Genomic DNA, 26058 nt, shown 5'->3' with positions numbered 1-26058 from the left:
ATGTCACTTCTTCAAACGCGCGCTTCGGGCAGCAGCCAAAGCGCTACGCTTTAAGACGCCACGTGCGCACGTCTCCTGCATAATCTTCATAGATTATACTGGGGACGCAGGACGCAGGCAGTTACGCTGCGGTACAGATCGCAGCGTAACTGCATGTAATTACGCAACGTGCACACATAGCCTTAGTCTTGTTCAGCAGGCTACACAATCAAGGGGAAGACTGCTGACTTGACAAATGTCCAGAAGGCAGTCATTGACACACACCACAAGGAGGGTAAGCCACAAAAGGTCATTGCTAAAGAAGTTGGCTGTTCACAGAGTGCTGTATCCAAGCATATTAATGAAAGGCTGAGTGGATGGAAAAAGTGTGGTATAAAAAGTTGCACAAGTAGCCAGGATAACCGCAGCCTTGATAGGATTGTTAAGAAAAGACAATTCATAAATTTGGGGGGACTGCTGCTGGAGTCAGTGCTTCTAGAGCCAGCTCACACAGATGTATCCAGGACATGGGCTACAAGTGTCGCATTCCTTGTGTCAAGCCACTCATGACCAATAGACAATGCCAGAAGCATCTTACCTGGGCCAAGGAGAAAAAGAACTGGACTGTTCTCAGTGGTCCAAGGTGTTGTTTTCCTATGAAAGTAAATTTTGTATTTCATTTGGAAATCACGGTCCCAGAGTCTGGAGGAAGAGTGGAGAGGCCACAATCCAAGCTGCTGAGGTCTAGTGTGAGGTTTCCACAATCAGTGATGGTTTGCGGAGCCATGTCATCTGTTGGTGTAGCTCCACTGTGTTTTATCAAGACCAAAGTCAACACAGCAGTCTACCAGGAGATTTTAGAGCACTTCATGCTTCCCTCTGCCAACAAGCTTTTCAGAGATGGAAATTTCATTTTACAGCAGGACTTGGCACCTGTCCACACTGCCAAAACTACCAATACTTGGTTTAATAACCACAGTATCACTGTGCTTGATTAGCCAACAAACTTGCCTGACCTAAACCCCATAGAGAAACTATGGGATATTGTCAAGAGGCAGATGAAATACACCAGAACCAACAATGCAGACGAGCTAAAGGCTGCTATCAAAGCAACCTGGGTCTCCATAACACCTCAGCAGTGCCACAGGCTGATCGCCTCCATGCCACGCCACATTGATGTAGTAATTCATGCAAAAGGAGCCCCGACCAAGTATTGAGGGATTTACTGTACAGACTTTTCAGTAGGCGCCAACATTTCTGAGTTTAAAATCATTTTTTCAGTTGGTCTTAAATAATATTCTAATTTTCTGAGATAATGACTTTTGGGTTTTCATTGACTGTAAGACATAATCATCAACATAAATAAACACTTGAAATAGATCCCTCTGTGTGTAATGACTCTATATAATATACGTGTTTCCTTTTTGTATTGAATTACTAAAATATATTAACTTTTTGATGATATTGATATAGATGATATGTCAAACTTAACTACACACAGGGCCAAAATTTAAAACTTGAACAAAGTAGTGGACCAACTTATTCCCAGGCTCCTCATAGTTCTCCATACAGAATTATGGGCACACAAAGACCTCTATACAGAAGAATGGGCCCCACATAGTCCTCCATACAGAATTATGGGCACACAAAGCCCTCTATACAGAATAATGGGCCCCACATAGCCCTCCATACAGTATAATGGGCCCCACATAGCCCTCCATACAGAATAATGGGCCCCACATAGTCCTCCATACAGTATAATGGTCCCCACATAGCCCTCCATACATAATAATGGGCCCCACATAGCCCTCCATACAGAATAATAGACCCCACATAGCCCTCCATACAGAATAATGGGTCCCACATAGCCCTCCATACAGAATAATGGGTCCCACATAGCCCTCCATACAGAATAATGGGCCCCACATAGCCCTCCATACAGAATAATGGGCCCCACATAGCCCTCCATACAGAATAATGGGCCACACATATTCCTCCATACAGAATAATGGGCCCCACATAGTCCTTCATACAGAATAATGGGCCCCACATAGCCCTCCATACAGAATAATGGGCCCCACATAGCCCTCCATACAGAATAATGGGCCCCACATAGCCCTCCATACAGAATAATGGACCCCACATAGCCCTCCATACAGAATAATGGGCCCCACATAGCCCTCCATACAGAATAATGGGCCCCACATAGCCCTCCATACAGAATAATGGGTCCCACATAGTCCTCCATACAGAATAATGTACCCCACATAGCCCTCCATACAGAATAATGGGCCCCACATAGCCCTCCATACAGAATAATGGCCCCACATAGTCCTCTATACAGAATAATGGCCCCACATAGCCCTCCATACAGAATAATGGGTCCCACATAGTCCTCCATACAGAATAATGGGTCCCACATAGTCCTCCATACAGAATAATGGGTCCCACATAGCCCTCCATACAGAATAATGGGCCCCACATAGCCCTCCATACAGAATAATGTGCCCCACATAACCCTCCATACAGAATAATGGGCCCCACATAGCCCTCCATACAGAATAATGGGTCCCACATAGCCCTCTATACAGAATAATGGCCCCACATAGCCCTCCATACAGAATAATGGGTCCCACATAGCCCTCCATACAGAATAATGGGTCCCACATAGCCCTCCATACAGAATAATGGGCCCCACATAGTCCTCCATACAGAATAATGGGCCCCACATAGCCCTCCATACAGAATAATGGGCCCCACATAGCCCTCCATACACAATAATGGCCCCACATAGCCCTCCATACAGAATAATGGGCCCCACATAGCCCTCCATACAGAATAATGGGCCCCACATAGTCCTCCATACAGTATAATGGGCCCCACATAGCCCTCCATACAGAATAATGGGCCCCACATAGCCCTCCATACAGAATAATGGGCCCCACATAGCCCTCCATACAGAATAACATCGCGGGCCAAATAAAATCGGCCTGCGGGCCAGAGTGTAACTATGCCTTCTATATAAAAGTTAGCCAAGCAATCAGCTGATCTCTTCGGGTCTCGTTGGCAATCAGTTGTTATGGCTTTAGGAAGCTGTAATAGTCATGGACGGTATGGATCTGCTATAGTGGGTCATAGAAGGTGGTCCGGATCAGACGCACACTTCCATGACTCTCATGTGCTCCACTAGGCTATGTATGGACAGGACTTATCCGAATAAGACAGCTCCATATTTTCTTGAGGGTTCATCAAATGTGAAACTTAAGAAAGGAGAACATGCTTGTTTTTGTGCTTAAACTTCAGTTGCCATTAGGCTCATGTCCAGATCACATGTACAGTGTATTTGCAGGCTTGTGATCATATCTGCAGGAAATGAGTCCTCACCGCTCCTACTGTCTATTACATATCACACGTATTTCTGTATTTGTAGCACTAATCATCTCAATATGAAAGTTACTCTTGTGAGGACATGTTGTGGCTGTGAATTACTGTCCGGTCACGTTACATAGTTCCTTGCAGTGTCATACCGCTCACTTCTCCATATCCTGCCATGATATTATTTCTTAGATATACGCAAAACACCAGCTGCCGTACAGCAATACATGCAGTCTCTATAGCTCCATTTGTGGTTTTATGGTGCCTATTTGTAGCACCATGTTAAATACTTCCTCTTACCTCCATGATTCATTTTTTTTTATTCACTGCAGAGCCATAACGTTTTATTTTTTTGTTGACATACAGTAGTTGTACGCCTGTAAATTTTCAAGGCACCAAATAAATGTATTGTATTTTTTAAAGGTGCTCATTGTGCTTTAAAATTTAGACAATAGTTGTTTTGTGGTTCCCTAGCTCAAAAGTAAAAATCTTTTAAAAAAAAAAATTAGAAAATTGCATTGTCTTTTGACCACTTTTTCCCCTCTTTTTGGACATTAATCAGGTTTTGTATTTTATGGGGTTAGATTTATATAATAGGCCAGTGGTCTATAGCGACTTTGGCTGGGATAAAGGCCATGAGGGCAAAAATCACTATGCGGCTGCAACATCGGGGCATAGCGCTCATGAGAATGGGGTCAAATTGCAACACGCAAGGTAAAAAAGTTGCTACAGTATGTGGCCATTGTTTTGGCGCTCGAGCTACACAGCAGCACAATATATGCGAATGAGGTCGCATTGTGATATATAAAATACCAAGGCCGCAAAAAGACATTCGTAAAAATTCTGACCTGGTTGGATTTTTGTCAATTACTTTGTAGCGGCACCCTAGATGTCACAATGCGACCCCATACACTTAAGGCGGCGTTACACGCAACAATTTATGGCGCAATCGCACCCGCCCCCGATGTTTGTGCGTCACGGGCAATTCAGTGTCGCACAAAGTTGTTAAACCCCCGTCACATGTACTTACCTCCCTAATGTCGTCACTGTGGGTGGTGGACATCCTCTTCCTGAAGGGGGAGGGATGTTCGGCATCACAACGACGTCACACAGCGGCCCAATAGACGCGGAGGGGCGGAGCTGAGCGGGATGTAACATCCCGGCCACCTCCTTCCTTCCTCATTGCCGGCGGGACGCAGGTAAGTTGTTGTTCGTCATTCCCGAGGTGTCACACGTAGCGATGTGTGCTGCCTCGGGAACGACGAACAACCAGCACGCAGAAGGAGGAACGACATTATGAAAATGAATGATGTGTCAATGAGCAACGATAAGGTGAGTATTTTTGCTCGTTAACAGTCATTCGGAGATGTCACACGCTACGACATCTCTAACGATGCTGTATGTGCGTCACAAATTCCGTGACCCCGCCAACATATCGCCCGATATATCGTACCGTGTAACGCCACCTTTAGTCATGGCCAAAAGTGTTGGCGCTCTTGAAATTGTTCCAGAAAATAAAGTATTTCTCCCAGAAAATTATTGGAATTACACATGTTTTGTTATACCAATGTTTAGATCCTTTGTGTGTATTGGAACAACGCAAAAAAACACAGAAAAAAGGCAAATTGGACATCATTTCACACAAATCCAAAAAAATGGGCTGGACAAAATGTCTGGCACCTTCCCTTTACAAAATTGTGGGTAAACAACTTTGGTTGAAGCATGTGATGCTCGCTCAAACTTTGCTGTAACAAGTTAAGTGTGGGCAATATGAAAAACACACCTGAAACCAGATAAAAGGGGAGAAGTTGACGCAATCTTTGCATTCTGTGTCAGTGTGCCACACTCCCCATGGAGAACAGAAAGAGGATAAGAGAGATGATTGTAATGTGGGATAAATAAAGTAATATTTTAATATTTCAGAACTTGTTGGACAAGGAGATGTCAAATATTTTTTTTACTAGTTTTTATTTTATTACCCACTTAAAGGACTTTAACCTTTGATTATCTGAAAGATACTATTGATTTCATAGACTACGGGAGGTAATATGGTACAGACAGAGGGTAGCCTTCCTTGTGGGATATAACATCAGAAAAAAGCATGCTATAGAAAACTTCACATTGTAAGGCTGGGCTCACACGACCATATTTTCTCCAGCTGAGAAAAACAGTCTGATTGTGTTAATAAGGCTAAGATCAAACTTCCGTTATTTTGCTTCCGTCACAATCCATTGCCTTGAGGAATTACGGTATCCTGCAAAATATTTTGCAGAAATCCGTTTTTTACCCATAGATTTGTATTAATGACGGATTGTGACAGATGGCCTTGCATTGCATCCGCCGCGTGACGGATCAGTAGTTTACTAGCTAACCGTCAGGCGGGTGCAATGCTGAATGTAACGTTTTTTGGAGCGGCAAAAAAAAGGACTCCGCAGGTGTCCGTCGCCATCCGTCAAAAGCTATAATGGCTGCCTATGGTGCTGGATTCCTCTATAATCCGTCACACGACGGAATCCAGTGCTGGATTCCGTCATGCTCTACTGAGCTTGCCCAGCATGTTTGGCACACCCATTGGGTTGTCCCAAACACAAACGGATCACGACGGATCCGTCAAAAAACGGACGCACAGCGGATATAGTGGATGCGATGGATCAGTTAGTTCACAGGATTCCTGTGAACGTAATCATAGTTACATAGTTACCTAGGTTTAAAAAAGACCTATGACCATCTAGTTCATCCTTCCTCCACCAGTTATACATTTGTCACTTATAACCGACAATGTTGTGTAGTGAGGAAATCATCCAGCCCTGATATAAAAGCTGTTATAGTATCGGCCATTACTACCTCTTGTGGTAGGGCATTCCACAGTCTGACTGCTCTAACTGTAAAGAACCCTTTCCTATTTAGCTGTCGGAATCGCTTTTCTTCCACTCGCAGTGAGTGCCCCCTGGTCCTTAGTACTGTCTTTGGAAGGAATACGTCATGTGCCAGTCCTTTATATTGACCACACATGTAATTATACATATAAATGAGATCTCCTCTGAGACGTCTTTTTTCTAAGCTAAACAAATCTAACTTTTTCAACCTGTCGTCATACGGGCGGCCTCCATTCCTTGTAATAGTCTAGTTGCCTGCCTTTGAACTGACTCTAACTTCTGAATGTCCTTTTTAAAATGTGGAGCCCAAAACTGGATCCCATATTCCAGATGTGGCCTTACAAGTGATTTATAGAGGGGTAACAATACGTTGGGATCACGGGATCTAATCTCTCTTTTTATACACCCTAGAATCTTGTTTGCTTTTGCAGCTGCTGCTTGACATTGAGTGCTGCTGCTCAGCTTATTTGTAATGAGCATACCCAAGTCCTTCTCCTGTTCTGTAGTCCCATGTCATCATGTGCAATAACACATCCGTTGCGTCAGTTGACATCTAAAAAGCAACGGATCCGTTGTTGCGTCGCAACGATTAACCTGACGGATTTAAAGCAATGGAAGCATGAACTTAGCCTAAGACTCTGATCAGAGATTGATCAGAGTGGGATCCGTTTTTCTCGGATGTGGAGAAGAATAAAGATATAAAGTTTCTCTATCTTCTCCATTCTGTTGGACCGTAAAAATTGAATGTCTGATTCTTGAAGGCACGTTGTGCATTCTACGATCTTTTTCTGCTCGGTCCGAGGAAAAAATCGAACTCGTTAATTAACATTGTGAGAAACAATTTTTTTTCTTTTGATGGACTGCACTCAAACCGAAAATACGGTTGTCTTCACGAGCCCTAATAAAAATGAATGATGAATTTAGCACTTTTTTTGGATTATTCTAAAATAAGTGACAGCTAGGTATAAACTTTTATCGATTTTGAGGTGTACTACTTTTTTTTAACAAACTTTTTTCCATCCACAGGTGAACTTTGTAGCGTGCCAACTATTTGCCTTGCTTGCTGCTATCTGGTTTCGTACCTACCTTCATTCAAGCAAAACTAGCTCTTTAATCAGGCATATAGTTGCAACCCTTCTGGGCCTGTACCTTGCACTTTTTTGCTTTGGATGGTAAGTGGATTTCTTCTGTATTCTCATATGTATCTGTTATTATTAATGCGGAGTTGGGTTTTTACACTGTAGTATGTTATGCCATATTTCTATGCTCTGGCATAACCTATTAATCAATGTCTGATTACTGTGACACCCACTGATACTACAGCAAAGTACCTGCAGAAATCCCAGCACCTCTTTGAATTTTTTTCGTGAGTATTTCTCACAATGCAGAATTCTTAAGGTGTGGTGTTTTTTATGTTTTCCCATAGGCTTCTCTATATAGGATTTAAAAAAAAAATGCATGAAAAAAAACCCCTCCGAAACGTACGTGAAGGATGAAAGCCTGATAATGAAAGCCTGGTCAGTTATAACAGTTGTGTTTCCATAGCAAGAGCTGCAAAATTTAAGGGAGGTAGGGTGTAATTGATCAAAACTGGCATATCATACACCAGTCTTAAAGGGGGCTGTCCAGTGAAAAGACGTTACACTTAACAATGATTTGAGCTTTTGACCTTCAGGCCCCATATCTCTCCATCCGCCACAGCTTTGAATGTAAGACTACCTTCATTTTATAGACAATCATCTTGGCTATCTCATACATAAATTTGACTTGCAACTGTTAAGCATGTGATTAGCCATGCATATTCTTGTTATGTTACGGCATTGTTACTGTTTTGCTCATAAAAATCTAAATTTTAATTTCTATTATTTTGTTAGTATTTTCTAAATCTACATTTTTTTTTTTTCAACACTGCCTGAATCCTTCTGGGCTCTCGATCAGATTCAGTAATGACTCCACCGAAATATGTTCCTAGGTCTCTTCTACACGTTCCCAATGTTGGTGTATACTGGTCAACTCACTTGCATATGTATATAGATTTTTTTTTCAGCTCTATCCACAAGTGTTGCATTGGGTTGAGGCCTGGGGACTGTGGAGGCCAATCCAGCACCTCTACTTCATGGTCATTGAGCTGTTTCTTCACCAATCTCACCATATGTTTCAGGTCATTGTCCTGCCGGAACACTATGTTGTCCTTTTCATAACCATAGTACTCACGTGTACTAAGTAACTCATCTTGTAGGATAATTACATGTAGCTCAGTATTGAGACCACCATCGATCCTGCTCAAGTATCCAACAACTTTGGCTCTGAAACAACCCCCTATCATTAGGCTTCCTTCACCAAACTTGACAGTTCCTTCAATTTCTCAATATGTTAGCCCCTATTCCCCTTGCTTCTCCCAGACCCATTTGCACCCATCAGAGCCTAGTTTATTGACTTTCATCTCATCTCTCCAAATGACCCATTTCCAATCTTCTACTGTCCATTTTTCAGACTTTTTTGGCTTCGAGGCTTCTTCGCATTTTTTTGGGCCATCATTCCAGACTTGTGTAACGTGCGTTGCTCGGTGCTTGCATTGACATCTGTGATCTCACTATTATGAAACATATGAGCCGCCTCCACTGCCGTGTTTGCTGCGCCAGAACTGATAGATCTTATGATGAGCCAACATGTTGACTCCGATATTTTCCCTGAACATCCATCTTTTGGCTTTTCAATGGATGGACAGATTTCATTTCATATTCTTCTAATTGTCATGACACTCACATGATGTCGTTTGGCAATTTTCTTGGCTGAGAGAGCACTATCGATGAGCTGGATGATGCGGTTTCCCTTTTCTTGGGAAGTCTTCATGGCTACTCCTCAATTCGAACCAGTTACCTTTCGCTTGGGAATCAACCTAATATACAGTGCCTTTCAAAAGTATTCGGCCCCATTGATTTTTTTTCAACCTTTTCCCACATTTCAGGCTTCAAACAAACATACAAATTTTAGATTTCATGGGGAAGAATCAACTACAAGTGGGACACAATTGTGAAGTTGAACGAAATTTATTGCTTATTTTAAACTTTTTTAAAAAATAAATAACTGAAAATTTGGGCGTGCAATATTATTCGGCCTCTTTAAATTAATACTTTTTAGCGCCACCTTTTCCTGCGGTTACAGCACAAGTCGCTTGGGGTATGTCTCTATTAGTTTCTCACATCGAGAGACTGAAATTCTTGCCCATTCTTCCTTTGCAAACAGCTGGAGCTGAGTGAGGTTGGATGGACAGCGTTTGTGAACAGCAGTTTTCAGCTCTTTACACAGATTCTCGATTGGATTCAGGTCTGGACTATGACTTGGCCATTCTAACACCTGGATACGTTTATTTGTGAACCATTCCATTGTAGATTTTGCTTTTATGTTTTGGATCATTGTCTTGTTGGAAGACAAATCACTGTCTCAGTCTCAGGTCTTTTGCAGACTCCAACAGGTTTTCTTCAAGAATGTTCCTGTATTTGACTCCATCCATCTTCCCATCAATTTTAACCATCTTCCCTGTCCCTGCTGAAGAAAAGCAGGCACAAACCATGATGCTTCCACCACCATTTTTGACAGTGGGGATGGTGTGTTCAGGGTGATGAGCTGTGTTGCTTTTACGCCAAACATATCATTTGGCATTGTGCCCAAAAAGTTCGATTTTGGTTTCATCTGACCAGAGCACCTTCTTCCACATGTTTGGTGTGTCTCCCAGGTGGCTTGTGGCAAACTTTAAACGACACCTTTTATGGATATCTTTGATAAATGTCTTTCTCCTTGCCACTCTTCCATAAAGGCCAGATTTGTGCAGTGTACGACTGAATGTTGTCCTAAGGACAGACTCTCCCACCTCAGCTGTAGATCTCTGCAGTTCATCCAGAGTGATCATGGGCCTCTTGGCTGCATCTCTGATCAGTCTTCTCCTTGTTTGAGATGAAAGTTTTGAGGGACGGCCGGGTCTTGGTAGATTTGCAGTGGTATGACACTCCTTCCATTTCAATATGATCGCTTGCATAGTGCTTCTTGGGATGTTTAAAGTTTTGGAAATCTGTTTGTAACCAAATCTGGCTTTAAACCTCTCCACAACAGTATCATGGACCTGCCTTTTGTGTTCCTTGGTCTTCATGATGCTATCTGCGCTTTAAACAGAACACTGAGACTATCACAGAGCAGGTCCATTTATACGGAGACTAGATTACACTTAGGTGGCTTATATTTATCATCATCAGTCTTTTAGGACAACATTGGATCATTCAGAGATCCTCAATGAACTTCTGGAATAAGTTTGCTGCACTGAAAGTAAAAAGGACGAATAATATTGCACGCACCAGTTTTCATTTTTTAATTTTTTTAAAAAAGTTTAAAATAAGCAATAAATTTCGTTCAACTTCACAATTGTGTCCCACTTGTTGTTGATTCTTCACCATGAAATTTAAATTTGTATGTTTGTTTGAAGCCTGAAATGTTGTACAAGGTTGAAAAAATCAAGGGGGCCGAATACTTTTGCAAGGCACTGTAAGCATGTTGCGTACTGGCCCTGCAGAAATTTCTGCAGCGATTTGAACAGCACACGTGCGCTTCAAATTGCTGCAGACACAAAAGCCGATTTCATGCGCTCTGCATGTAGCCCCTCCCAGATCCTCCCATAGACAGAGCAGGGGCTACATGCAGAGCGCAGGAAAGAAGTGACATGTCACTTCTTAGAATGCAGCGCTTCGGCAGCAGCCGAACCGCTGCGCTCTAATACGCCACGTGCGCACGTCTCCTGCACAATCTCCATAGATTATGCTGGGGACGCAGGACGCATGCAGTTACGCTGCGGCGCAAATCGCAGCGTAACTGCATGCAATTACACAACGTGCGCACATAGCCTTACACTGAGCTAATAGGGAATGTGAAAACAGTTTGTATTTTGAAGTATACAGGAAGAAAAAGATTTTTCCACCATCAGAAGCATGCCGTGACATGACAAGAATCTGTATAACTAATCATATGCTTAATAGTTGCAAGTCAAATTTATGTATGAGATAGCCAAGATGATAGTCTATAAAATGAAGGTAGTCTCACGCTCTAAGATGTAGTGGATGGTGAAATATGGAGCCCGAAAGTCAAAAATTCAAAACATTGTTGCCCTTTTGCTTGTTATCATATCATCTATGTACTGTGGAGATGATAACTTTTTCAATGGTGGGTGTCCAAACACTGGAACTTGCACTGGTCAGCAGAACAAGTAATTTTCATTCTCCAACGGGGGATCTTTATACCTGTTACGAAACGGAGCAGCAGGTTAGACGTTTGACTGCTGCTCTATTCATTCTCTATGGGGCTGATGGAAAATATCAAGTGCAGCGCTCGGCAGCCCTATAGGGAATGAATGCAGTGGTGGTTGAACATGAGCTCTGGTACTCCAACCTACTTTTGCCAATCGGTGCGAGTCCTAGTAGTCAAACCCCCACTGATCAACAAATCTTAAGGATAAGTAATAAATTGTTTTCATCGGACAACCTTTTTAAACAAGCAGGCCACTGGCATGAAGTGATAGTTGTTGGGGCCTGGTACATACTTTGGACCCAGGACTTTCACTTTTTACCCCTCCTTATAAATTGTGGTGGCCAGAGAGTCCCCCAAATAATTTTTGCCAGAACGTTCCCTGGAGTAATGCCAAGCAAAGTATTCATATTATTAGTACTTGCCATTGGACCAGCAGATCTCTGCATTTTTTGGACTCCCAGACAATTCAGGTAATTTGGCACAAGCCTTCCATAATAAATTTGTTATTTTAGTTTTTCCTAAACCTGATTTCTATAAAGTCACTGGTAGTTGAGGGTGAGGGATTGACTCTGCATGAAATATCTAGTCCTGACTGGCTGCGTGGACTTTTGCTTTGTGGGCTGGGCACCCACTGTCTAATTTCAGTGTCTGATGAAGACCCAAATATAGGGGTCGAAACGTTACATTTTACATTTTTTGGATTGCCTGTATAATAAAGTCCTTGCATTAATTTTTGGTGTGCCAGGTTTTTTTGTACAAACTGTGACAGAGATGCTCTACATGACAAATGTAGCTGTAATCTGTAGCTGAATAGTATATAAAATAATTTCCACTTTTATTCTGATATAATTTTTCTGGTCTCTAATTCCATTAATTGATATATACTGTATATATCTATTATTTTTTTGTTCTTATGATATAGAACTCTGAGTTACCTGCATAACATGTACAGTTCGGTCCAGAAATATTTGGACAGTGACCGAATGTTCGTGATTTGGGTTCTGGATGCTACTAGATTTTATTTAAAATGAAATAACTGAGATTCAATTGAAGTTGAGACTTTAAGATTTAATTAGAGGAATTGAACAAAAATATTCTGTGAAACGTTTAGGAATTGCAGCCATTTTTCTTCACAGCCTCCTCATTTCAGGTACTCAAAAGTTATAGGACAAATTATCTCAACCCTATACAGTGTGTCCACCCATATCGTGTCCACCGCCATTAACTTGAGAACGGCGGCAGCTATAGGCATAGAAGTGGTGTCTAGGTATAGTAAAGTAGCCATGTGCTACGCAATGAAACCACCTATTGCGCCACCTGGTGGAAAACAACAGAGTTAGCATTTTTACCTCGAAAACGGAACAAGATAGAGAAAAAAAGTGAATTGAAAAATTGTAGGGCATCATCAATTCAATACAAATCGACACCTTGCATACAGAAATGCTAGGATATGAATCCCATGACCCCCCAAAACATTGCATGCTGGTCATGCATATGGCGCTCATTTAACTTTGATGCTCAAAGTGGCCAGCGTCAGCTGCATTGCACATCTGGACTCTGGACAGCATACTGTATCTTGCTGCACATTGTGCAATATGGTAGGTGACACGTTTGCACACGCATCTGTGATACGTCGTCGTAGGTCCTGCAATGTTGGTGGAGGGGTCGCACCCGCTGTTTGATGTGACCTCACAGAAAGAAGTCCAATGGGGTCAGGTCAGGTGAGCGTGGAGGCCACTACACGCAGCCACCATACCCAATGACTTGTAGGGAGGTCTCCATGAGGTATCGCTTCACGTCCGTAGCCTTGTGAGTTTTACACGCTCTAATCATAGCATTTCTGTATGCAAGCTATCGATTCGTATTGAATTGATGATGCCCTACAACTTTGTAATTCACTTTTTTTCTCTATCTCATTTCATTTTCGAAATAAAAATGCTAACTCCGTTGTTTTCCACCAGGTGGCGCTATAGGTGGTTTCATTGCGTAGCGCATGTCTACTTTACTATATCTAGACACCACTTCTATGCCTATAGCTGCCGCCGTTCTCAAGTTAATGGCGTTTGACAGGATATGGGTGGACACACTGTATAAGATGTTTAATACTTTGTGGAGAATCCTTTGCGGGGGATGACTGTCTGAAGTCTGGAAGCAATGGACGTCACCAAACGTTGGGTGTCCTCCTTTGGGATGCTTTGTCGACCTTTACTGCAGTGACTTCAGTTGTTGCTTGTTTGTGGGTCTTTCTGCCTAAATTGTTGTATTAAGTATGTGAAATACAGCTTGATGGGGTTGAGATCTGGTGATTGACTCGGCCATTGCACAATGTTCCACTTCTTTGCCATCTCCTGTGTTGCTTTCGCAGTATGTTTTGGGTCATTGTCCTGCTGTACGGTGAAGCACCGTCCAATCACACTTGCTGCATTTGGTTGAATCTGAGCAGAAACTATCACCCTGTACATTTCAGAATTCATCCGGCTGCTTCTGTATTCTGTCACATCATCAATAAACACTAGTGACCCAGGGCCCTTGGAAGCCATGCATACTCTGCCATCACCCTGCCTCCACCATGTTTTACAGAGGATGTGCTGTGCTCTGGATCATGAACTGTTCCAAGCCTTCTCCATATATTCTTCTTTCCATTATTCTGGTACAGGTTAATCTTGGTTTCCTCTTTACAAATCATGCTTCTCTGGAACTGGGTAGCTTCTTTAATTTTATTTTATTTTTTTTTGCAAAATCTTATCTTGCCTTTCTATTTCTAATGGTTTAATTAATGGTTTGCATGTTGTGGTGAACCCTCAGTATTTGCTGTCATGAAGTCTTTTAGGCAGATTTAGATACTGAAACATCTACTTCCTGAGTAGAGATGAGCAGACCCCTGGAAGTTCGGTTCGGCGTGTTCAGCCAAACTTTAAATTAAGATTGGGTTTGGGACCCCGGACTTGACCTGAACCCCAGTGTGGTCAATAATTGGGTAATTCGGGTCTCTGCCCACATGCAGCCAGCCATGAAAAGGTCACTTTCAGGAGAAAGTGGTTAGGGTTTTTTCATTTTTTTTATACACACTACATCCAATCATACTGTTGTTACCCCCAGCGCTTAAAACCGAGCGTACCTGAGAACAGCCATGCTCATGCGAGTAGTATTCATACGTAAAGAACCCAAACCCTGTTTTTTGTAAAGTCTGTGTCCAGTACGAACTCTGAACACCGAGCCCTGGGGTTCGCTCATCTTTATTCCTGAAGATTGTTCTTCACTTGGGTGGATATTGTGAAGGGGTTTTTCTTCATCATGGAGAGGATTCTGCAATCATCCACCACAGTTGTCTTCCCTGGACATCCAAGCCATTTTTGAGTTCCTAAGCTCAAGTGTGCTCTTTTTTTGCAGAATGTACCAAACTGTTAACTTGGCCACTCGTATAATTTCTGCTGTCTCTCTGATAGATTTCTTTTTTTTTCAGCCTAATAATGGTTGTTTCTCTTCCACTGAGAGCTCCTTTGACTGTGTGTTGGGAGTTCACAAAAATGGCTTCAAAATGTAAATGCCACACCTGGAATCAGCTCCAGACCTTTTACCTGCTTTATTGATGATGGATTAAGGAAAGAATAGCCCATGCAGCCCATAAAAGAGCTTTTGAGATAAATGTCCAATTACTTTCGGTCTTTTGAAAAAGAGGCAGCCACATATTAAAGAGCTATAATTTGTAAACCCTTACTCCAATTAGGATATGAATAACCTCAAATTAAATCTGTTAGCCTGCACTTTAAACTCATGGTGATTATATAACTGTATATTGAATATGTTTATGTAAACATCTAAAATGCCAAAATTTGTGTCATTGTCCAAATATTTCTGGACTTAACTGTACAATTTAACATAAATTCTGGTTATTTTCTGCCTCCACTAGAGGGAGCTAGGGAGCTTTCTGCATACAGTCTTATTATTGAAGAGTTTAGGCACCCTCTAGTGGCTGCTGCATGGAGTGCGAGGTATATTTTACATCTGTGCTTATGAAGCTGATTTAGAGTTCTGCATCAAAATAATGAAGTTTTAGCCAGTTTACAGATTCAAATATTAAGATATACAATAGACATTACTGTACCTTTATGTGCCTCCCATAGTAAATCCAATGCATGCCGTATGATGGAGGTATTCTCTCCTAGAAGAAGTGATTCTGTAGACGTATAACCACAAGGTGGCACAAAGGCTCAAGTGGATCCTGCTTCCTTTCCATATAGTCTTCCTGTATTCATGAAGTCTTTATCCAGAAATACATTATACATGTAGACTAAATATTATGGTATGTATGGACTAAGCGTTGACAGTCGGTGACATAATGTCTTTGATCTCCCTAGGTATGCCTTACATTTTATTGTGCAAAGCGGTATCTGCTATTTCATCATGATCGTGATAGGCGTGGAACATATGCACAAGTAAGATATTCAGATTTTTACTTACTTTTCGCATTTTAGTACTGGATTATGAATTGTATGTGAAGGGTGTATGAGAATATGCATGAGCTATTTTATTTATTACTATGCAATATATTAAAGGGTTACTCCGAGAATTGATAGGGTAGTTTGTAATTTACTCGAGGTCCAACAGCTGTGACACCGAGGAATCCAAGAGTGGGGCTCTGCAATTGCTCGTCTTAAATGGTGCGAAAGTGAGAATGCTCGACCTCCTATCCATTCATTGTCTATGGACCTGCTGGAGAAAGCCAAGTACAGCACTTACCTCTATAGAGCCCATTCTCGGGATCTGGAGACCCTATCTTTGAATCAGTTCAGCTCTCAGCAGTTGGACTGTTAAAAATTAGGGATGATCGAATACCGCAAATATTTGGCAACGCCCATATTCGCCGAATAGGTCGCCTCTATTCGATGATTTGCGAATATTCGATGTGCAATGTAAGTCTATGGGAACCCTGAATAGTTGCCGAATAGCAACTATTCGGGCTTCCCATAGACTTACATTGTGCATCGAATATTCGCATAGCGGCTAACTATTCGTCAGATATTCCCGAAGCCAAATATTGCCGAATATTTGTGATATTCGATCATCCCTGTTAAAAATCAGAAAAACTATCGCTTTGTTATGAAATGTGAGCCCTGGAGCTAATCACTGTCCATGTAACGCTCGCCGATGGTGATAAGGTGGTAAACGGGAATAGGGGTGTGCCCCCGTGCCAGCAGCCGGCGCTACTCGAATCCAGGGCCTACCGTACGGCTCGAGGGGTCGCCCGGACCTGGGGGTCACGCGGACACTCTGAATAAAAGGGGGGACGTATTTATACGGAATTGTTTGTAGAATGTTCGTGACGCCACCCACGGTGTGTGGTGAAGTGGGACACCACCGCTGCTGTTGTAGGGTACCCGGGGGAGGTGTAATGGCAGCTGGATGTTAACCCCTCCGTGGGTAGGGATGGTTGCCCCGGTGCCCAGTGTCTCTGTGCATGATATGGCGAAGGCAGGGGCTTGCACGCCCATATGTACCAGGGGATCGTTGGTTACTCACACTTAAATGAATCACACGAGTCTTTTGGTAAACCAAGGTGCTGGTGGCCGGCCGCCGCGGCCAGTTGTACGATGGTCCCTCACCCGGGCTGGTGGTCACTGTCTTTTCCTCTGCACTACTTGTGATTGTGTGTTCTGACTTCCCGGTATGGAACATGGAAGTCCGCTCCCGGCTTTTGTGTGCCTGAGGAGTCGTGCCCATCTGACGCTGACCCGTGGGATCTACAGGCCCTGGCGGTGGCGCTATCTCTCTCTTTGGGTGGTTGTTTACTTTTCGGGACTTAGGTTGGGGCAGGACCTATAATCCTGCCCTCAATCGGTTAATTAGCTAGGCTTCGGTCCTGGCTTCAGGGTCCGAGTACCCCCTCTGTGCACGGTTTCCGGTCGGGTCTCCGGTGTTAGTACCGGCAGGCTCCAACCCTTCTCCGGTCCTCCTCGGATCTGCCGAGCCGTCTTCTCGTCTCCTGCTGACGGAGACCACCGTCTGTCACCTAGCCAAGGTACCAGGGCTCCGACCCTGGCACCGCTCAACTTGAACTTCCTCTGCTGGAGCTACACCTAGCTGCAGCCCACACTCCTCTCCACTCGAACTACAGCTTGAACTACTGTTTTTCCTGCCCCCAGGCTGTTTAGACCCCTAGGTGGGTGTTCCCTAATGCCTGGCCCCGCCCACTGGTGTGCCTGTCTTGACCTAAGGGGGGGTGACTTGAGTTTCAGGTCGGCTGTGTGTTACCTAGGTGAGGGAAGGTGTTATGCGGGGGCCTAATGTGTGACTACCTGGTTTTGCCAGGGCGTCACAGACCCACTGGACCATCGGGGGGACCCAGTCTTACCCTGTCGTGGGAGGGTCTTAATTAATCGACTACTAGGTAGATGTCAGGTACCACTCCCAGGGCAGTGTCCAGGACTGTGGCAGCCAACCCCAGAACATGGACGGGCTCAGGTACAGTCAAGCAGAGTCTCAGGTGCAGCCAGGATAGCTGAGGCAGACTGAACGGCAGGCGGACAGACAGAGTCTGTAGTACTGATGGAAGGCAGACAGGTAGGGAAGGCATGGCAGGGACTGGCACCCGAGGCAGCTGAGGCAGAAAAGAAAGCAGGAGCATGTGCGTATAGAGGGCACAAACAGGACAGGGTGACAGGTATGGGTAGATGGACACACGAACCTGTAACGGACAGTGGGCAACAGGACCTGACAACTAGTTTGCTAAATGGACGTGAATTAACTAACTGAACATGTTGCTCAAGTACCTCCCCTAGTGACAGGGTGCCTTAACTACCTAGTGCTCCTCAGCCATAGGCTGAGAGGCACTTCCGGGAATAGGAGCAAGCATGGCCATGTGCGTGCCATAAGCGCACAGACATGCACAGGCCTTGGGAGCAAGAGGAATAGACTCACACGTGGAGGTTTGCGGTGAGGCGAGGCAGGGTGGTGCAGTCAGGCTGTAGCGGTGAGTGAGTTGGCATCCCTGCTAACCCTGGTAGACCTGGTACCAACATTATTGGAGAGGCACCGGAGGTGTGTACAGGTTGTTATTATTTTCTATGGGCAGTATGATAATTGGTAAGAGGTTACCTGAGTTGTGGACAACCCTTTTAAGAAAATACCAATTAAATCAGATCTGTCTCTATACACATTTTTTTTTTCCTATAGAAAGTGCATCCAGAGATCATGAACAGGAGAATACTGCTGATCTGGTTTTCACCCTTTCTTACTTTAAAAGCCACATTCAGCTCTGAGAGATGGTCACTAGTCACATTTCAGGCTAAGAAATAGTAGAAGGCCCCTATGTGCCTACTCAAAGATTATATTTTCACAAGTGCGTCCTAGTAAAGTAATGAAGCAAGTGCCCCCTTATCAAGTAGTAACTAGTTATGAGCGAGCACTAGCATGCCCGGGTGCTCGGTACTTGTAACAAGCAGTTGGTTTCTCCGATAGGTGAAAAATGCCCAAGTTCCCCATTGACTTCCTTTATACTTGGGTACTCTCGTTGCACCCATCTAAGTATCCAAATGCGATTACCGAGCACTCGAGCATGATATTGCTGCTTGCTCATCACTAATAGTAATGTCCTCAGTGCCTGCTTTGAAAGTAATATTGTCTCAATCACTGGTCGGGTATCCCTGTTCTTGTGCATCATGGAGGCAACATCAAGGACGTATGGCTAATGGAGTAACTACGAGTATGTAATATAAACCTGCTAGGACTCAGTATGTGGCAGTACAGGATTTGCATACACAACAATTTGTGCAAAAATTGGGATGAGCAATGGGTGTATTTGCATAATAGTAAGAGAATATTCTAACAATAGATAGGGGGGCAGCCTATGTACGGACATGAGCTTGTTCCCTGCTCTGCAAAGATCATTGTATAATGGTGAGATCTTTTGAAAGATACTTCTGATAACCAATGATGCTGTAAATTGCAATTTATAGTTTCCTCCTCCTGTTTTTTGCTGCTTTTTCATCAGATAGCTCAAAATTACTGATTCCTTCCTGTTTTATCAGTAGATCTTGTGTGTAGACTTTAGATGTTTTGGCTGGCTATGCAAAACCCTGCATGCAAACAATAGTGGTGCTGCCCGTGGAATCTAACGAGCACGGTTGAAGTTTTCTTGAATAGGGCATTGCTTTCCTATCACTTGGGATCTAACCACCATGGCCCCCAGTGATCCGGTGTGATGGTCGCACTGCTGCTCCATTCATTCTGATAGGAGTGCCGAAGATCAGCCAAGTGCAGTGCTAAGTAGTAATCTCTGGTGCTCTTGAAGGAAGGTGATGGCCCCAGGCCGCACGGGCACTGCAATCCTTTGCTAAGGAGTGTCTTTGTGCAGATGGGACTCCAAGTGGGGTGCAAGACACTTACTGCTTTCTTCAGGTGGGTGTCCGTCACCCCGCTGGCTGTCCTTGTCGTAGACAATCAGTAACACACATGACACCAGAGTTGGCTTAGTCAAACTAGAAAGTTCACATTATACTTCACACTCCTATGATGGACATGGCCTTCCTTTCACTTCTTTCCTCTCAGTGTGGTGTACTACGTCTCGACCTGTCCCCCTCCACTATCTTTGATCTTGTTCTCAAGGTCTTCGGTCTGTCTTCTTCCCCCTGACTCAGTTCATCTTCGTCCGATTCTAGGCCCCAGTGGCTGTCTAGCCAAGCGACTCTATAAGCTCGTCAGGGTGAGCCATAGGCTCCGTACCTTTAAAGGATACCTTAGGGTTCCCTGACTGGCCCTAGCACTGAGGACAATTCTTCTCATAGTTGCACCCTATTCTAGACTAGCTTCTCTCGAGACCTCCAACCGACCTCTTCCCCACATCTGTCACTACAACTTTAATCCTATGTCTTCCACCCTGCCGTTATCTCAGCCCAACCACTAGATGGCGCCTATGGTAAGTCCCACTCTACTTTATCTGAAACTTGCACCCAGTTAGCAGCATAACATATCAACATACACATGTAGCAATAGGCATAACACACTACACAGTACATAACCATATACGTTACCTGGCAGGGCTCGAACACCTCCTACACTTCCATTAAGAATGAATGGAGCGGTAGTGAACATGATCGACCATCACTTCATTCATCCAGAGCTTTCGGGGTCCTATGTCTCGGGATCCCCAGCGTTTGGAAAGTTATCCCCCATCCTATTGATAGTACTGTCCATAGCCATTGCTCAGGATACCAGTGCTCCATTGTTTCTATTTATTTTATATTCCGGAGTCGGACCAATGTCCTACATCTATGGCAGTTCGCGAAGAGCGGTATACAGATAACTTGACTCCTGTCGGATGGTTTGTGCTGTAGCAGTAAGCGTCGTAAGTAAAATAAACATGTTAACCTGATTTATACATGAGCCTGATATCCTCGCAGTAACGTGATCTGCTTATAAGACTGAGTGCATTGTCAACATTTCCAGTGAGAAGCCTCATCCGGGAGGATTATTCACTGCTCGCTGTCAGCTGCAACTACCCATGACTGGCAAATCTGCCAGCCTGCATGCCCCATTTCCTACACTTCATTAAGCAGTATGACAAGGTCCATTAGAGATGTGCACCGCTCTTTATTTCACCTCATTACTTAACGGTCTACCTGCAACCCAGTGAACTTTTAACCGGTTTCTTTTATTTCTTAAGGACCTAACAGCAAAAAAAAGAAAGTGAATTATATTTCTTTATATATGAAAATATATATTTGATGATTTATTGATATTATTTTTATTATATAAAATATAAATATAAATAATAATAATATTAAAGACTTTGAATTTTCCATTAAAATTCAACAAAAATAAACTGTTTAAATTTTTTTTATACAAATTATTGGCTTTTTTTTTTTTTAAATAACTAGTCAATTTTCAAGACTCTTAAAGTGAGCCTGGCAGCAGATTCATGCTGCCCGAACCACAGAAACGGTTGTCCACTGTGGAGAAAGTCTTAAGGCCACTTTACACACAGCGACATCGCTAGCGATGTCGCTTGTGAAAGCACCCGCCCCCTTCAGTTGTGCATCACGGGCGTGGCGCAGAACATCGCTAACACCCGTCACACATACTTACCTGCATAGCGACGTCGCTGTGGCCGGTGAACCGCCTCCTTTCTAAGGGGGCGGTTCGTGCGGCGTCACAGTGGCGTCACTAAGCGGCCACCTAATAGAGGAGGGGTGGAGAGGCGGAGATGAGCGGGCGTAACATCCCGCCCACCTCCTTCCTTCCTCATTGACGGCGGCCGCAGGTACGGTGATGTTCCTCGTTCCTGCGGTGTCACACATAGCGATATGTGCTGCCGCAGGAACGAGGAACAACATCGTACCTGCAGCAGCAACGATATTTGAGATTAGAACGACGTGTCAATGATCAACGATATGGTGAGTATTTTTGATCGTTAACGCGTTTCACACGCAACGACGTCTCTAACGAGGCCGGATGTGCGTCACGAATTCCATGACCCCCAACGACATCTCATTAGCGATGTCGTTGCGTGTAAAGTGGCCTTTAATGTTCCAAAGTTTCCATGAAAATAGGTTGGTCACAGGGTCTTGTTACTGGTACCCTCAGTGATCAGTTTTTTGGAGATCCTGGCAGATAATGTTTAATGTCTCCAAAGCGCCACCAAAAGGAAAATTTAAGTATTAGGCTAAGTTCGCATGTCCAGTAATCATCCGTTACAATGGATCCAGAAGCAATCCGTTTTGCCGACACAACTTTTTTGTCCGTTTTGAAAAAATAGATTTTTGCAGGATTCATTTTTTTAACATGCTCTTTAGCCATCCACTTTTCTTGCATGTGTAACGGATCTGTTTTTTTTTAGTTTGAAATGGAAGATAAATAGCAATCCGTTAATGGATCCGTTTCCATAGACTTCAGTGTTAAAAAATGGATCCTGCAAAAATCTATTTTTCCAATTGGTCAAAAAAGTTGTGCACAACTTTTTTGCCAACTGATTGCTTCTGGATCCGTTCTAACGGATGATTACTGGACATGTGAATTTAGCCTTACATAGTTATAGTTGATATTGAACTGTCTTGAATATTAAACCAAATATTCTTTCTATAGATACCCTCTACACTAGTTACTAGATGATTTATCAAAATGTGATCTCCTTCCTTTGTATTAGAATTACCTAATAGGGAAATTAAAATAAATGTTCCAAACCAGGCGACTATTACATACACAGACTACTCCTCCAAGGCACAAAATCACCATCACATGGACATCAGACCTTTACACCTGTATTTGCTTGCTATTTATGATATAACAAAGTCATGGCCACTAAAAGGGCTGCCTAGCTAAAAACAAGTCAAAATACGGCAGCTGGAGCGATCAGCTCTCCCCCCGCAAAGAGCAGGAGACTCCAAGCCAGAAATGTAGTATTAACGGACAGTCATTCAGATGAATGGCCCTCCAGATAATACAAGGGGGGCTCAAGTCTGGCAGAGCCACAGTCTTTTTGGTAGCGCTTATAGAGTGGGGTCTAAAATAGGTAAGCCCCTCGTGATGTCTATTTCTCCTACGTGGGCACATGAACGTATGTGGTTTTCAACAAACAACTCCCTTTAGGACTTGTTCACACACTGCGTTTTTGCAGCATACTTTCCCTGCATCTTTGCTGCAGGAAAAAATACAAGGCTTTACAGTACAAGCAAAGTGAATGAGATTTCTGATATATGTAGTATATGTGTGTACAGTATGAGTGTGTATGGTATATGTGTGTACATAGTATGTGACCACAATATATTGTGTGTGCAGAATGCTTGTACGGTATGTATTACAGTATGTGTTTATAGTATACATGTGTGTACATTATATTTGTGTGTACAGTGTGTGTATGCATAGTATGTGTATACCATATATATGTGCGTACAGTATGTGTGTATGGTATATATGTGTACATGGTATGTGACTACAGTGTATGTGTGTACAAAATGCTTGTATAGTATGTGCTTACAATATACATGTGTGTACTGTATATTTGTGTGTATGTGTACAGTGTGTTACAGTATACTTGTGTGTACAGTATGTGTGTATGGTATATATGTGTACATGGTATGTGACTACAGTGTATTTGTGTGTACAAAATGCTTGTATAGTATGTGCTTACAATATACATGTGTGTACTGTATATTTGTGTGTGTGTACAGTATGTGTTACAGTATACTTGTGTCTACAGTGTGTATGCATAGTATAGTGTATATGTGTACCATTTATGTGCGTGCAGTGAGTGTGTATGATATATGTATACATGGTATGTAATTACAGCATGTTTGTGTGTACAGAATGCTTGTAGACTGTGTTACAGTATGTGTTTACAGTGTACATGTGTGTACAGTATATTTGTGTGTGTGTATATGTAGTATGTGTGTATCATATTTATGTGCATACAGTACGTGTGTATGGTATGTGTACATATGTGACTACAGTATATTTGTGTGCACAATGCTTGTACAGTATGATTTACAGTATGTATTCTCAGTATACATGTGTGTACAGTAGAATATTTGTGTATGTATACAGCATTCATGTGTGAACAGTATATTTTGTGTATGTGTACAGTATGTGTGTATGCATAGTATATGTGTAAATGTATAACAAATATATGAATGTGTGTACAGTATGTGTGTACACTGTATATGTGTGTGTCCATTTGTTTGTGCAATTAGTTATTTTCTGATCTATGTGCCTTTTTTCCCTTTGGCCCTGGTAATGTAATCCGGTCACACCCGATCTTCTTGGCTCATGTGTGAATGAATTTACTGACAGTGAACTGTTCCATGAAGATTGGAAATTGGCAATTCCTGCAATTTATCTATATTTTATTGTAAGATAATGATCATTACCTAAAAGATAAATTGCCGTGTAGGGAAGGAGTGTGATAAAGTGAGTGAGACAGGAGTAAATGAGAAGGGGATATTGCTTGTACACTGTATTGAGCTGTAGTATATTGAGGCCGGGTTCACACCTGTGTCAGGAATTTCTTTTTCTGTTCTGTAATTTTAGGTATTTTAGGGTTTGCTAATCTATAACAACACGTCTGAGCGGAGCATCGCAGCTTCTATTAGGGTATGGGCACATGTTTACGATTTGCAGCGAAGTTTCGGTGCTCAAAACGCGTCTCTAGGCAGGAAATATACACGTTTCTGACTCGTTATTTTGTATGCGTTTTTCCCTCATTCATTTGAATGGATGAAAAACGCGACAAAAAAGGCTAAAATAATTGACATCCTGCAGATGTAAAACTGCTTCAAATCTGCATGGAAAAAATAAGCACAAAGTGCAGATTTCTGAAATCTCATTCTTTTTTGCTAATACTGTTAGGCTGCTTTCACACATCCGGTTTGTGCTGAGCGGCACAATCCGGCTCAAAAACCTATGCAACGGATGCGGCGAAAAAAAACGGATTTGTTGCATACGTTTTTCCATGCAGCCCGTCCGTTTTTTGACGGATGCGGCTTGATACGGAGCATGCGCAGTGCAAAAAAAACGCATCCGGCGTCCATAGGCTTGCATTGTGAATTGCGTTTTTTTCGTCGCACAAAAAAAACGTGCCAGGCAACGTTCCATCTGGCCGCCGCATGGGCTAAATATGCTGCATCCGGCAAAAAACGGACGCAACGCAAGGCCATGCTGCACGATACGGGGGTAATGCAAGTCTATGCGGGAAAAACGCAACCGGCTGCAAAAAAAAAACGATTCCGTGTTTTCTGCAGAGCGCCGTAAAACGGATGTGTGAAAGCAGCCTAAACAGCAGCTTCAAATTGTAACTAATAAGTCATGTCATGTAACTTAATTTCCTTCTATGACAAAATCACTGACTGGGCGGATCAGGGAAATGCAGTAGATATAGTATATCTTGACTTCAGCAAAGCATTTGACAAAGTATCTCATACAATCCTTATTGAAAAAATGACCAAGTGTGGAATGGACAAGGCAACTGTTAGATGGATTCGTAACTGGCTTAGTGATCGTAATCAAAGAGTGGTCATAAATGGCTGCACATCCAGTTGGAAGACTGTCTCAAGTGGGGTACCACAGGGCTCTGTCCTGGGCCTCGTGTTGTTCAACATCTTTATCAATGATTTAGATGAAGGAATTATGGGTAAACTGATTAAATTTGCTGATGACACAAAGCTAGGAGGAATAGCTAATACTAGAGAAGAGAGAGAGAGGATTCAATAAGAAGCTAAACAAGCTGGAACAGTGGGCAGCAACTAATAGAATGGTTTTTAACAGGGAGAAATACATCTTGGCAAGAATAATGAAAAGAGCATATACAGCATGGGAGGAATAGAGCTATGCAACAGCATGTGTGAAAAAGACTTAGGTATACTAATAGATCACAGACTGAACATGAGTCAACAGTGTGATGCAGCAGCAAAAAAGGCAAACACCATTCTAGGATGTATTAACAGAACTATACATTTTAGAACACGTGAAGTCATTATCCCCCTTTACTCCTCTTTGGTCAGACCTCATCTGGAATATTGTGTCCAGTTCTGGGCACCACATTTTAAAA

The 26058-nt window shown here is 42.9% G+C and overlaps 1 protein-coding gene across 1 annotated transcript in view; it reads left to right on the top strand.

The window, feature by feature from the left end:
* MBOAT2 (membrane bound glycerophospholipid O-acyltransferase 2) overlaps positions 1-26058 on the top strand; it is a 338336-nt gene that overhangs the window by 110955 nt on the left and 201323 nt on the right. Inside the window, exons 2-3 of the mRNA XM_075341088.1 lie at positions 7257-7402; positions 15881-15958. Coding sequence (XP_075197203.1) covers positions 7257-7402; positions 15881-15958 — 224 coding nt within the window. The remainder of the gene's footprint in view (positions 1-7256; positions 7403-15880; positions 15959-26058) is intronic.

The sequence above is a fragment of the Anomaloglossus baeobatrachus genome, chromosome 3 (genome assembly GCF_048569485.1).
Source record: "Anomaloglossus baeobatrachus isolate aAnoBae1 chromosome 3, aAnoBae1.hap1, whole genome shotgun sequence".
Taxonomy (NCBI): domain Eukaryota; kingdom Metazoa; phylum Chordata; class Amphibia; order Anura; family Aromobatidae; genus Anomaloglossus; species Anomaloglossus baeobatrachus.
Note: the sequence above shows the minus strand (reverse complement) of the source record. Positions and strands in the feature narration are given on the sequence as shown.